Consider the following 13824-nt stretch of genomic DNA (forward strand, 5'->3'; position numbering starts at 1 on the left):
CTTGCTGCCCTAGTGTAATGCTCTGGGTTCATACCTCTACTGTTGTGCTGTAGGTATTTCACTCAGCAGTTCCTGTAAGAGCCGCTGTTCTGCTTTCAGCCTGTCTGGATTACTGTTGAAGATGAGGGATGATGTGGAATGTGTGCCCTTCAATTAGTGGGAGGTTTCTCTTGGTGAAGGGCATTAAGTTTGGTCTTGGGGAGGTGAAGAGAGAAGACGCTGGGGAGAACTGGGCGTAGCGTACGATCTAGTGGGAGGCCTGCTTGTTCGAGATGGAGCCTGAGCGACATTCGGGAGGTAACGCGTGCCTTCAAGCTGACCGAGGGCCCAGCGCGTGAGTCACAAAGATCCAGCTTGTGCGCATTTGACTGTTTAATTAGAATGGGCCTTTCTCTTTTCGTTATTCAGTTAAGATTCATAGAAACAATTCCTCTAATCGTGTGCCGTGTACTGTCTGCTATTTCGCAGCATTCATTTGTAACAGGGTGGCGAATCACACAGCATCCACACAAACCGGCGTCGGGTGGGATGAGCCGTCTCGATCTCATGAGTTTGAGAGTCTCTTCCCTGGGCTTAGGCAGCCAAGGAAACCAGAAAACACAGCTATCCAACAGCAGGGAAGAACAAAATAACCACCGCTTTTCCACTTTGCCACCAATCCCTCTCATCTGGACGAGAGGCTGGATAAACTTGGGCTGTCCTCTCTGCAGCGCCAGAGATCTGATAGAGCTTTATGAGGTTATGGGAGGCCAGGAAAGCAAAATGCCATTCATAAGATCTCCCTTGACGGAGCACAAAAGAGACTTTACATCAGTGATTCCGGGAATCACTGAGGCTAGGGGAGGAAAAAACCAGAGGACGTGGGTTAAGGGTGAAGGGGGAAAAGTTTAAAGGGAACATTGGGGGGGGGGGGGCTTCTTCACCCAGAGAGTGGTGGGAGTGTGGAATGAGCTGGTAAATGCGGGCTCACTTTTAACATTTAAGAAAAACTTGGACAGGTACATGGATGAGAGGTGTATGGAGGGATATGGTCCAGGTGCAGGTCAGTAGGCAGGAAAAATGGTTCGGCACAGCCAAGAAGGGCCGAAGGGCCTGTTTCTGTGCTGTAATGTTCTATGGTTCTATGAATGAAGGGGTTAACAGATGAGGAGCGTTTGGCAGCTTGGGGCCTGTACTCACTGGAATTTAGAAAAATATGGGGGGGGGGAGAGAGGAGGGGGAATCTCATTGAAACGTATCGAATGTTTAAAGGACTAGAGAGGGTGGATGTGGGGAGAATGTTCCCTATGGTGGGGGTTTCCAGAACTAGCCTCAAAATTGAGAGGCGACCCTTCAGAACAGAGGTAAGGAGGGATTTTTTTTAGCCAGAGTAGTAAATCTGTGGAATGCTCTGCCACAGACTGCGGAAGTTGGTCGTTTTCTGATCAGTCAGGGCATTAAAGGATATGGTGAGAAGGCAGGTATATGGGGTTGAGTGGGATCCGGGATCAGCCATGATGGTATAGTGGAGCAGACTAGATGGGCTGAATGGCCTAATTTAACTCCAGTGTCACCCACAAAACTGGAGGAAGCATCTATGGAAAAGATTACAGTCCATGTTTCGGGCTGAAACCCTTCAATCCTGAAGGGGGAGCTTCGGGCCAAAAAGTTGACTGTACTCTTTTCTATAGATGCTGCCTGGCCTGCTGAGTTCCTCTAGCATTTTGTGTGTGTTGCTCTGGATTTCCAGCATCTGCAGATTCTCTCTTATTTCTGCACCTATGTCTCATGGTCTAACTAATAACTCAAGCTCTATACTATGAAACTATTACACTACTCAATTGAAAGAAAATATTATCCGCCTTTGGAGTTGAGAACACAGTGCTAGACACCTGAAGTAATCCTTACTGACGTTCATCCCCTTTATTGGAGAACATACATCAGGACACAACAACAGCAACGTCCTTCAAATAAAACCGATCCCTACCTTTTATCTCCTCTCTTGACCTCTGACTTCCTGCTAACTGTTGCTCCAGCTTCTTCAGCTGTGCTTCGAGGTGCACGACTCTCTGGGCACTTTGTTCTTGCCAGGCACTGACACATTCCTTCTCCTTCAGCGCACACTAGAGGGCAATTAAAAGCAAAAAAAAAAATACAACCAGATTATTAAGTTACTCTAGTACTTGCTACTGTGCACCCACAATAACTTGAAGGGGGTCACAACAGGGGTGGCTCATGTGGAATTTAAGAAAAAAAGTTCAATAAGGTCCCACCAAACATCAAACTGATGAATAAGCAGTTAATTCATCGACCTTTTTAATTCCATTATTTCTGGAACCTGGGCAGCCCACGGTTATTATCCATCCATAATAGTCCTTGGGTGAGGAGATAGGCAAGATGGTGCCAGCAGATTTTGCAGACTTCTTCCAGTTCGTCCACGAAGCCGCTTGTTCTTCTCCTCTTGTGCCTTCCTAAGTGGTTGGGGTTCTGTCGGAGCCCGTGACCTAATACAAACCGCGGTTCCTCGCAGACGGTGGGCTTGTGGACCAGCCGTGCGGCCTGGCGCTTCGCTATCTCCAGGAAGAGTCTGGAAGGCACGCGCCTTTGGGGGTGGGGCCGGTTCCTTGCCGACGGAGGCGGCACAGCAGACCGTGGCGTGAGCTGCCGTCAGGAAAAGGCCTCCGTGCTCAAGCAATCCCTCCCTCTTTTAATGGAGAGAGCTTCAAGTCGGGGCGGAGGGGCTTAGAGAAGAAGACTGTAACATCAGGATAGAGGGTTGCTGGTCTCCACTCTACTTGTTGCAGGGCCGACCTCTCTCCCCCTCGAAGGAGAGAGAGCCTGTCTGAAATATGAGGAGGATGTTAGGAGAATGCAGGGTGACTTGGACAGGTTAGGTGAGTGGGCAGATGCAGTTTAATGTGGATAAATGTGAGGTTATCCATTTCGTGGCAAGAACAGGAAGGCAAATTACTATCTAAATGGTGTCAAGTTAGGAAAAGGGGAAGTACAACGAGATCTAGGTGTCCTTGTTCATCAGTCACTGAAAGTAAGCATGCAGGTACAGCAGGCAGTGAAGAAAGCTAATGGCATGTTGGCCTTCATAACAAGGGGAGTTGAGTATAGGAGCAAAGAGGTCCTTCTGCAGTTTTGGTGTGCAAATTTGAGGAAGGACAATCTTGCTATTGAGGGAGTGCAGTGTAGGTTCACAAGATTGTTTCCCAGGATGGCGGGACTGTCATAAGTTGAAAGATTGGAGCGACTGGTCTTGTATACACTGGAATTTAGAAGGATGAGAGGGGATCTGATTGAAACATATAAGATTATTAAGGGATTGGACACACTAGAGGCAGGAAACATGTTCCCGATGTTGGGGGGGTGGGGGGGTAGTCCAGAACCCGAGGCCACAGTTTAAGAATAAGGGGTAGGCCATTTAGAACGGAGTTAAGGAAAAACTTTTTCACCCAGAGAGTTGTGGATCTATGGAATGCTCTGCCTCAGAAGGTAGTGGAGGCCAATTCTCTGGATGCTTTCAAGAAAGAGTTAGATAGAGCTCTTAAAGATAGGAGAGTCAAGGGATATGGGGAGAAGGCAGGAACGGGGTACTGATTGTGGATGATCAGCCATGATCACATTGAATGGTGGTGCTGGCTCGAAGGGCCAAATGGCCCACTCCTGCACCTATTGTCTAAATACTGAAGTACTGGGTATGGATTTTTGATGGGATTCTAGATCAAGGTCTTTTTGGGGGGGGGGGCTTTGCTATTGCTTGGCCCCTATTGGTGGGGGGGGTTGGTGCTTTTGCTGGTGGAAATGGGAGGAGGGGGAAGGACAAACTTTCTGCTGCTTGTGTGATGGGGGGGGTCCTGATGTTTCTACCATTCATTCTATGAGGCTTCTTGTTCCGTGGATGTCCGTGAAGAGTAAGATTTGCAGGTTGTATACTTCCTCTAATACTAAATTGAACCATTTGAATCTCATATGGCCTCAAATGGAGCCAGTGATCATTAATGGAGAATGTGTGGAGCCGGTTAAGACCTACAAATATCTGGGAGTGCAGTTAGACGAGAAGCTAGACTGGACTGCCAACACAGATGCCCTGTGCAGGAAAGCACAGAGTCAACTGTACTTCCTCAGAAGGCTGGCGTCGTTCAGTGTTTGTAGTGAGATGCTGAAGATGTTCTATCGGTCAGTTGTGGAGAGCGCCCTCTTCTTTGTGGTGGCGTGCTGGGGAGGCAGCATTAAGAAGAGGGACGCCTCACGTCTTAATAAGCTGGTAAGGAAGGCGGGCTCTGTCGTGGGCACAGAACTGGAGAGTATGACATCGGTGGCAGAGCGGAGGGCGCTGAGTAGGCTACGGTCAATCATGGAAAACCCTGAACATCCTCTGCACAGCACCATCCAGAGACAGAGAAGCAGCTTCAGCGGCAGGTTGCTGTCAATGCAATGCTCCTCAGACAGGATGAAGAGAACATTACTCCCCAACGCCATTCGGCTCTACAATTCAACCACCAGGGGCAAGACATGTTAAAGTGCCGGGGTTAGGACTGAGCTTAAGTTACCACTCAATGCACTTTAGTAAACTATTTAAGAACTTTTTAAAAGCTATTTATTAATGCTTTTTGGGAGGGTGATTTTTAGATGCATATCATATTTATACTGAGTTAAATACTGTATGTAATTAGTTTTGCTACAATAAGTGTATGGGACACTGGAAAAATGTTGAATTTCCCCTTGGGGATGAATAAAGTATCTATCTATCTATCTAAAAGTGGTAGCAAGCTGTCTCCGTGAATTGCTCTAGTGAACATTGTTGGATATGGAGTTCAGGATTTAGATCGAGAGACTATGAATGACCAGTGAGTGTTATTTCCAAGTCAAGATGGGAAGGGAACATGCAAGTGATTGTAATTCCCTGCACCTGTTGCTCTTGCTCTTGGCAGCAGGGACTACACATTTGACAAGCTTGAGGTGGAATGAATACATACAGTTGAGACTGAGTTATGAATTAAATTGCCCGTAATGACTTGATAGATGTCAAATTACTTGCTTTAGTGTTTTGGAACAGCTCTCATCCAGACAAGAGGGTAAGAGTCCATCACCTCACTGACTCATGTCTTGTAGAGAGAGAAGAGATTTGGGTATCGGGGAACACAGGTCCATAATTCGCTGGAAGTGGCGTCACAGGTCGGTAGGGTCGTGAAGAAAGCTTTTGGCACATTGGCCTTGGTAAATCAAAGTACGGCATACAGGAGATGGGATGTTACGCTAAGTTGTATAAGAAGTTAGTACGCCCTAGTTTGGAGTATTGGGTGCAGATTTGGTCACCTACCTACAGGAAAGATGTAAACAAAGTTGAAAGAGTATAGGGAAAATTTACAAGGATGTTGCCGGTCTGAAGGAGCTGAGTGATAAGCAAAGATTGAATAGGTTAGGGCTTTATCCCTTGGAACGTAGAAGATTGAGAGGAGATTTGACAGAGGTATCTGAAATTATGAGGGGTATAGATAGGGTAAATGCAAGCAGGCTTTTTCCACTGAGGATGGGTGGGTCATGGGTTAAGGGTTAAAGGGGAACATGAGGGGAAACATCTTCACTCAGAGGATCTGAGAGAGTGGAACCAGCTGCCAGCACAAGTGGTGCCTGCGAGCCTGATTTCAATGTTTAAGAGAAGTTTGGGTAGGTACGTGGATGGTAATGGTATGGAGGGCTGTGGTCCTGGTGCAGCTCAATGAGAGTAGGCAGTTTGAACGGTTTTGACATGGACTAGATGGGCCAGTTTCTGTGCTATACTTCTCTATGACTTTATCAGGAGTCACCCATTTTAGCACACCCAGCCTCTGACCTGTTCTCATAGTCACGGTTTAATATCACCAGCATGTGATATCATGAAATTTGTTGTCTTTGTGGCAGTGCAATGCAATACATAATAATAAAAAACTTACACAAAATGGTTAAATTAAATAAGCAGTGCAAAAAGAGAAATAAAAAAGTAGTGAGGTAGTGTTCATGGGTTAAATGTCCATTCAAAAATCTGATGGCAGAGGGGAAGAAGCTGTTCCTGAATCGTTGAGTGTGTGTCTTCAGGCTCCTGTACCTCCTCCCTGATGGCAGAGGGGAAGAAGCTGTTCCTGAATCGTTGAGTGTGTGTCTTCAGGCTCCTGTACCTCCTCCCTGATGGCAGAGGGGAAAAAGCTGTTCCTGAATCACTGAGTGTGTGTCTTCAGGCTCCTGTACCTCCTCCCTGATGGCAGAGGGGAAGAAGCTGTTCCTGAATCGTTGAGTGTGTGTCTTCAGGCTCCTCCCTGATGGTAGCAATGAGAAGAGGGCATGTCCTGGATGGTGGGGGTCCTTAGTGATGGATGCCGCCTTTTTGAGGCACCGCTCCTTGATGTTCTATAAGCTACGGAGGCTGGTGCCCACAATGGATCTGAGTTTACAACTCTCTGCAGCTCACTTCGATCCTGTGCAGCAGCTCTCCAACCCCCAGCTCCCCACCATACCAAACGCTGATAAAGCCAGTTAGAATGTTCTCCACCGTAGATCTGTAGAAACTTGTGCACATCTTTGGTGTCAAACCAAATCTCCTCAAACTCCTCATGAAATCTAGCCGCTCGGGAAGCGGAGCCGAGTTAAGATGGCACTAAACGGTGACCTCTTTTGCTTGCAACTTTGGAAACAGCTCTATTTCTATCTTTAATATCTTTATTTTTCCCTTTCAGGGTTCTTTTGAAGACCCTGACCTGGAGTTACATGCTGACTTCGGTTCTTTGTGGGAATGGGAACTGTTCTCGGGGTTTCAGGACTGGCCGTTGTTCAGCATGCCAAGGGTTTGGCCTGAGAGTCTGGCTCAAATTTGGAAGCCTAAGATCTTGGGGGTCTGGAGCCGGGCGGATCAAGGGTCGGTGTCACGGCAGGAGACCCATGTGTCGTCGGGGGCGAGTCGGGATATCTGCTGAGGGCCCAAAGACCCGAGCAAAAGTCTGTGTGTGTGCCTAAGGCTTTTGCACAGTGCTATTTTTTTTATACATTGCAATCCTTAAGGGTGTAACAAGGATGTTAGATGAGGGTAAGCCAGTAGATGTTGTGTACCTAGATTTTCAGAAGGCATTCGATAAGGTGCCACATAGGAGATTGGTGAGTAAAATCAGAGCTCATGGCATTGGGGGCAGGGTTTCAACATGGATAGAAAACTGGTTGGCAGATAGAAAGCAAAGGGTAGCAGTGAATGGGTGTTTCTCAGACTGGCTGGAGGTGACTAGTGGGGTACCACGGGGCTCTGTATTGGGACCACAGCTCTTTACGATTTATGTCAATGATTTAGATGAGGGCATTGAAAACTATATCAGCAAGTTTGCTGACGATACTAAACTGGGTGGCAGTGTGACATGCGAAGAGGACGTTAGGAGAATACAGGGAGACTTGGATAGGCTGAGTGAGTGGGCAGATACTTGGCAGATGTCATTCAATGTGAATAAATGTGAAGTTATCCACTTTGGAAGCTGGAACAAGAGGGCAGAGTATTGTCTGAACGGTGTCGAGTTAGGTAAGGGAGAAATGCAAAGAGACCTAGGAGTCCTAGTTCACCAGTCAATGAAGGTGAATGAGCAAGTGAAACAGGCAGTGAAGAGGGCAAATGGAATGTTGGCCTTTGTTACAAGGGGAATTGAATACAAGAGCAAGGATGTTCTTTTGCATTTGTACAGGGCCCTGGTGAGACCATACCTGGAATATTGTGTACAGTTTTGGTCTCCAGGTTTAAGGAAGGACATTCTGGCAATTGAGGAAGTGCAGCATAGATTCACTAGGTTGATTCCTGGGATGGCAGGGCTGTCTTACGCAGAGAGATTGGAGAGATTGGGCTTGTACACGCTGGAATTGAGGAGATTGAGAGGGGATCTGATTGAAACGTTTAAGATAATTAAAGGATTTGATAGGATTGAGGCAGGAAATATGTTCCAGATGTTGGGAGAGTCCAGTACCAGAGGGCATGGATTGAGAATAAGAGGTCAGTTATTTAAAACAGAGTTGAGGAAGAGCTTCTTCTCCCAGAGAGTTGTGGAGGTGTGGAATGCACTGCCTCAGAAGACGGTGGAGGCCAATTCTCTGGATGCTTTCAAGAAGGAGCTGGATAAATATCTGATGGATAGGGGAATCAAGGGATATGGGGACAAGGCAGGGACTGGGTATTGATAGTGAATGATCAGCCATGATCTCAGAATGGCGGTGCAGACTCGAGGGGCCGAATGGTCTACTTCTGCACCTATTGTCTATTAATTGTGCAAGACAACAAATTTCACAACATATGCTAGTGATATTAAACCCGTTTCTGATCAGGCAGTCAATCCCGATGAAGGCTCTTGGCCTGAAACGCCGATTGTTTACTCCTTTCCACAGATGCTGCCTGGCCTGCTGAGATCCTCCAGCACTTTGTGTTACTTTGATTTCCAGCATCTGCAGATTTCCTCTCGTTTCTGATTCGATAAAACACTGCCGCCTACTCCCAGTGCATTTCATAAAGGAATGGTGAATTGCATGTCCCACTGCTCTCAAATTGTAATGGACAGTTTCTTTATAAAGATTATCTGCGTCCTGCTTCCAGAACAGGGAGGTTCCAATCTTGACATGATCTCATCAACTGCTTAAAAGCAATAGGAGCAGCATGTAGAAATCCAGCAGCAGGTGAAATTTTAGAAGAAAGTTTAGCTTTATTATACATCAAAACATCCAGAGAAATGCATCAAGTTAGTGAGGACTTTGCTTGGGGCAGCCTGCAAGTGCTGCCACACTTCAACGTTGCACGCCCACAACTCACTAACGCTAACCGGCATGTCTTTGGACTGTGGGAGGAAACCAGAGCATCAGGAGGGAACCCATGGGGGAGAATTTACAAACTCCTTACAGGCAGCGGCGGAATTGAACCTGGGTCGCTGGTACCGTAATAGTGCTACGCTAACTGTATTGCCCCAAATGCGTCTAGAGTGCCTGGCGTCTGTTTCTAAACTACACCTCAGGGAAGTTACATCAGCCTTGGAAGGAGTACAGCAAGAACTATATTGATAACAAAAGAAAAACAAGTTAAATTATATCTGTAAGCAAGAGAAAATCTGCAGGCGCTGGAAATCCGAACAACACAGACAAAATGCTGGAGGAGCCAGCAGAACAGGCAGCGCCTACGGAAAGAGCACAGTTGGCGTTTCAGGCTGAGACCCTTCGGCAGGAATTCTATCTTATTTATTTAGAGATACAGCACAGAATAAGCTCTTCTGGCCACTTGAGCTGTGTTGCCTCAGCCAGATTTAATCCTAACCTAATCACGGGACAATTTACAATGACCAATTCTTTCGACTGTGGGAGGAAACCGAAGCACCCGGGAGGGGTGGGGGTGTGTGTGAAGCCCACGCATTCCACAGGGAGGACATACAGAGATGCCGGGATTGAATTCCGATGCCCCGAGCTGTGGATAGCATCGCGCCAACCGAGCTATAATGGTGTCCCGCTGAGGAGAGAGCACAGAAGGTGAGGTGGAGTTCCTTGAAAGTTGAGAGTTAGAAAGAGGGAAAACTGACCCATCTGCAAGAGCTTTTGGGAGCTGTTCAGTGCAAAGGTAAGACAGCTCAATTGTCAAGCTCAGACGTGATAAGTATTTTCTTCGGCAAAGAATGAGGGGAAAAATCCAGCAGGATTGTGGAGATAGAAACACAATGAAAATCCTGAATATCCAGGCTGAATATCCTCCTGCCGTTCTGTGTTCAAACCAACCTAACACTTATTGAGACCCATAAATGGCACAATTATCAACAAGGCAACTTGACCTCATTACAGTGCCATCTACGTCAAACCCACCTGAAGATTTTTCTGAAGGTCGTCCCCATTCTTCTGGTGAGTTGCAAGCTCTTTCTCCGCCCAGCTCAATTTTGCCTTGACGTCTTCCAACTCTTTATCCACCAGCTGCTTCCCTGCCGCCATCTGTCAAAAGACAGCAGCCAGGTAAATTCACAGAGAAAATCTCTATCCCGTCTAGTCCTTTTGCAGTATGGGAGTTCCAATCAGTGTGTGGAAAGTTAAAATCACCTACTATAACAACGTTGTGTTCCTTGCAACAGTCTGCAATCTCTCTACAAATTTGCTCCTCCAAATCCCATAGTCTGTAATACAGCCCCATTGAAGTGGTCTTAATCCTCAGTTCCACTCATCACTACACACATTCTCCAGTCTGTCCTGACTGAGCACTGCTGTGACATTTTCCCAGATGAGTAACGCCTCCATTAATCCCCCCACGCTCTGTCACGTCTAAAACAACAGAACCCCTGACTATTCAGCTGCCAGTCCTGCAGCCAAGTCTCACTGATGGCTACAATATCATAATTCCACACGCTGGTCCGTGCCCTGAGCTCATCCACCTTCCCTGCAATACTTCTTGCACTGAAATATATGCAGCTCAGGACATTAGTCACAGAATGCTCAAACTTTTGATTCCTGATTTTGTCTGAGGTCTTAACAACATCTATTTCCACAACCTCTCCACTAATGATTCTGGCACTCTTGTTCCCATTTCCCTGCAACTCCAATCTAACTCATACTACCAGCCCAACAAGATACTAGTACAGGAGCCTCAGGAGTCGCACCACCAGGTTCAAGAACAGTTACTACCCCTCAACCATCAGGCTCTTGAACAAAAGGGGATAGCTACACTCATCTATTGAGATGTTGCTACAACCAATGATCTCACTTTAAGGACTCTTTTATCTTGTTATTGCATGTTCTTGTTATTTATTGCTATTTATTTACATTTGCGCAGTTTGTTGTCTTCTATTATTTCTCTCATTGTTCTTGTTTAGTTACTGTTCTATAGTTTTGCTGAGGACGCCCGCAGGAGAAAGAATCTCAGGGTTGTATGTGGTGATATGTATGTACTCCGAAAATAAATTTTACTTTGAACTTTGAACAAGTGCATTCTTCTTGGGCCTAGAAAAAAGTTCTGCTGTGGTCAGGATCCCCAGAAGCTGAAACACATTGAAAACTTTTAGACCATTTCACCCAGCACGCTAAATTTGACTTACTACATAGTACATGGAAATAGGAGCGAGTGCAGGCCACTTGGCCCATCGAGCCTTTCCTGCCATTATCCAATCAGTTCCCCTTCCTGCCTGTTCTTCAGAACCTTCAACTTTCCAATAGTTCAGCATTTGTTGTTGAATTTATTGAATGCTTAATGGATTCTTTTTGAATGCAGTATGGCTTTAAATCTGCTCGACACTCCTACATAGGGGACCTCTGCGTCACCCAGGGTCAAGCAAAGGGTTGGTTGCTCATTTGAGATTCAGGCAAGCTCTTTTGCTAAGTGGCCACTTTATTAGGCACACCCTGTACCTCGAGGAGTGGCCACTGAGTGTACGCTCGTGGTCGTCTGCTGCTGTAGCCCATCCACTTCAAGGTTCAATGTGTTGTGTGTCCAGAGATCCTCTGAGTTCTGTAGGCAAAAGTCATCCCTCTGACACGGTGTTGTCAATGTCGCAGAAACAAAGGAGCTGGTTGTGGACGACAGGAGGAATGGAGACAGGCTAACCCGTATTGACATCAATCCAGGGTTGAGAGGGTGAACAGCTTTAAATTCCTCGGCATCCACATCACCGAGAACCTCACGGGGTCTGTACACACCCGCTGTGTGGTGAGAAAGGCACAACAGCGCCTCTTTCACCTCAGACGGTTGAGGAAGTATGGTGTGGGCCCCCAAATCCTAAGAACTTTTTACAAGGTTCAATTGAGAGCATCCTGAATGGCTCCATCACTGCCGGTATGGGAACTGTACCTCCCTCAATCGCAGGACTCTGCAGAGAGTTGTGCGGATAGCCCAGCGCAGCTGTAGTTGTGAACTTCCTATGATTCAGGACATTTACAAAGACAGGTGTGAGAAAAGGGCCCGAAAAATCACTGGGGACCCGAGTTAACCCAACCACAATCTATTCCAGCTGCTACCATCCGGGAAACGGTACCGCAGCATAAAAGCCAGGACCAACAGGCTCCGGGACAGCTTCTCCCACCAGGCCATCAGAATGATTAACTCACACTGATCTGGGTGTATTTCTATGTTACATTGACTGTTCTATATATTATAAATTACTATGGTTGTACATTGCACATTTAAACAGAGATGTAACATGAGATTTTTACTCCTCATGTATGTGAAGGATGTACAAAATAAAGTCAATCCAATTCAAAACACCTTGTTAATGGAGGTCAGGGGAGAATGGCCAGACTGCTTCACGCTGACAGGAAGGCGACAGTAACTCAAATAACCACCCGTTACAACAGTGGTGTGCAGAAGAGCACAACACGTCGAACCCTAAGGGGATGGGTTGTAAAGATTTTGCTTCCTGAATACTTTTGGGTGCATGTTATGGATCTTGGGCTGTTGCTCTCCATCAACGCTGGCTGATTATTGTTGGACACTTAAGCAAGAAACCTCAGGCACCAAGTACAAACGAAAATCATCAACAAAATATCTTTAGCTTAGTTGAACTATTGCAAGGCACGGCACTGTTACACAATTAAAAGCATTATATTCAATAAAAAATAATTTCTTTTTCTCCAAATTCCTACATGATACAGGTCGTCTGAAAGTATCCTTGCATTCAGCTTCAGGTGGCCGATCATAAAAAAAAATTCTGAGGATGCTACTTTCGAAAAAATGGTTGTCCAGTGCTACAGCAACAGCAGACTTGTACTTGGTGAACATTTTTGTTAGATATAGGTATATATGAGCAAAAACCAAAACTATGAGGGCAACAGTCCACAATGGTTACAAAAAGTTTAATTTTGGGCAAATTGACAAAGCTTACTTGATTGATTTTAGCCTGTAAAGCCAGGTGTCCGGCCTTGAGCTGCTGGATCTCCTGATTCAATTGGTTCTTCTCCTGCTTACACTGATGATCAAGGCTTTGATAGGCGTGTTGCTGGTCGGACAGTTCCTAGGGAAACACAGCCACCTTTACATTGCTTGACATCCACCAACATTGTCATCCATGACAGCAGTAATACATTGTGTTGGCACATTACATCAAAGGGAGCAAATTCTAAGTCTGAACTTGGAAAAGACCAAGGAAATCATTGTGGATTTCAGGAAGGTGCAGACGAACCACCTCCCTTCCCTCCCCACCCCCAGCAAATACAGACCTTCTCTGTAAAGAGAGTTTAATGCACCGAGCTCCTGGGAGTTCACAGCATAGATGACCTCCCCTGGTCCCTCAGTATCACCTCCCTGAACAAAAAGGCACAGCCTCTCTCCACACTCTCCACATCCACTCTATCCGTGCCCTCTGGTCCTAGACTCCCCCACTACGGGAAACATCCTCTCCACATCCACTCTATCTGTGTCCTCTGGTCCTAGACTCCCCCACTATAGGAAACATCCTCTCCACATCCACTCTATTGGTGTCCTCTGGTCGTAGACTCCCCCACTATAGGAAACATCCTCTCCGCATCCACTCTATCTGTGTCCTCTGGTCCTAGACTCCCCCTCTATAGGAAACATCCTCTCCACATCCACACTATCTGTGTCCTCTGGTCCTAGACTCCCCCACTATAGGAAACATCCTCTCCACATCCACTCTATTGGTGTCCTCTGGTCGTAGACTCCCCCACTATAGGAAACATCCTCTCCATATCCACTCTATCTGTGTCCTCTGGTCCTAGACTCCCCCACTATGGGAAACATCCTCTCCACGTCCATTCTATTGAGCCCCGGATTACAAAGAGGGAGCATAAACACTGTGCGCATTTGTTACACCATGATATGTGGAAACAGACAGCCTTCCCGGTGATACAATCACTTTCAAAGTTATCTGG

General features: G+C 46.5%; 1 protein-coding gene across 2 annotated transcripts in view; it reads right to left on the reverse strand.

The window, feature by feature from the left end:
• The window catches only part of LOC132384015 (centromere protein F-like), an 83918-nt gene that overhangs the window by 29894 nt on the left and 40200 nt on the right, over positions 1-13824 (reverse strand). For both annotated transcript variants that reach the window (XM_059955285.1, XM_059955286.1), the window contains 3 exons: positions 12819-12947; positions 9823-9945; positions 1967-2102 (listed from right to left, as the gene is read on the reverse strand). In XM_059955285.1, coding sequence (XP_059811268.1) covers positions 1967-2102; positions 9823-9945; positions 12819-12947 — 388 coding nt within the window. The remainder of the gene's footprint in view (positions 1-1966; positions 2103-9822; positions 9946-12818; positions 12948-13824) is intronic.

The sequence above is a fragment of the Hypanus sabinus genome, chromosome 31 (assembly GCF_030144855.1).
Source record: "Hypanus sabinus isolate sHypSab1 chromosome 31, sHypSab1.hap1, whole genome shotgun sequence".
NCBI classification, from domain to species: domain Eukaryota; kingdom Metazoa; phylum Chordata; class Chondrichthyes; order Myliobatiformes; family Dasyatidae; genus Hypanus; species Hypanus sabinus.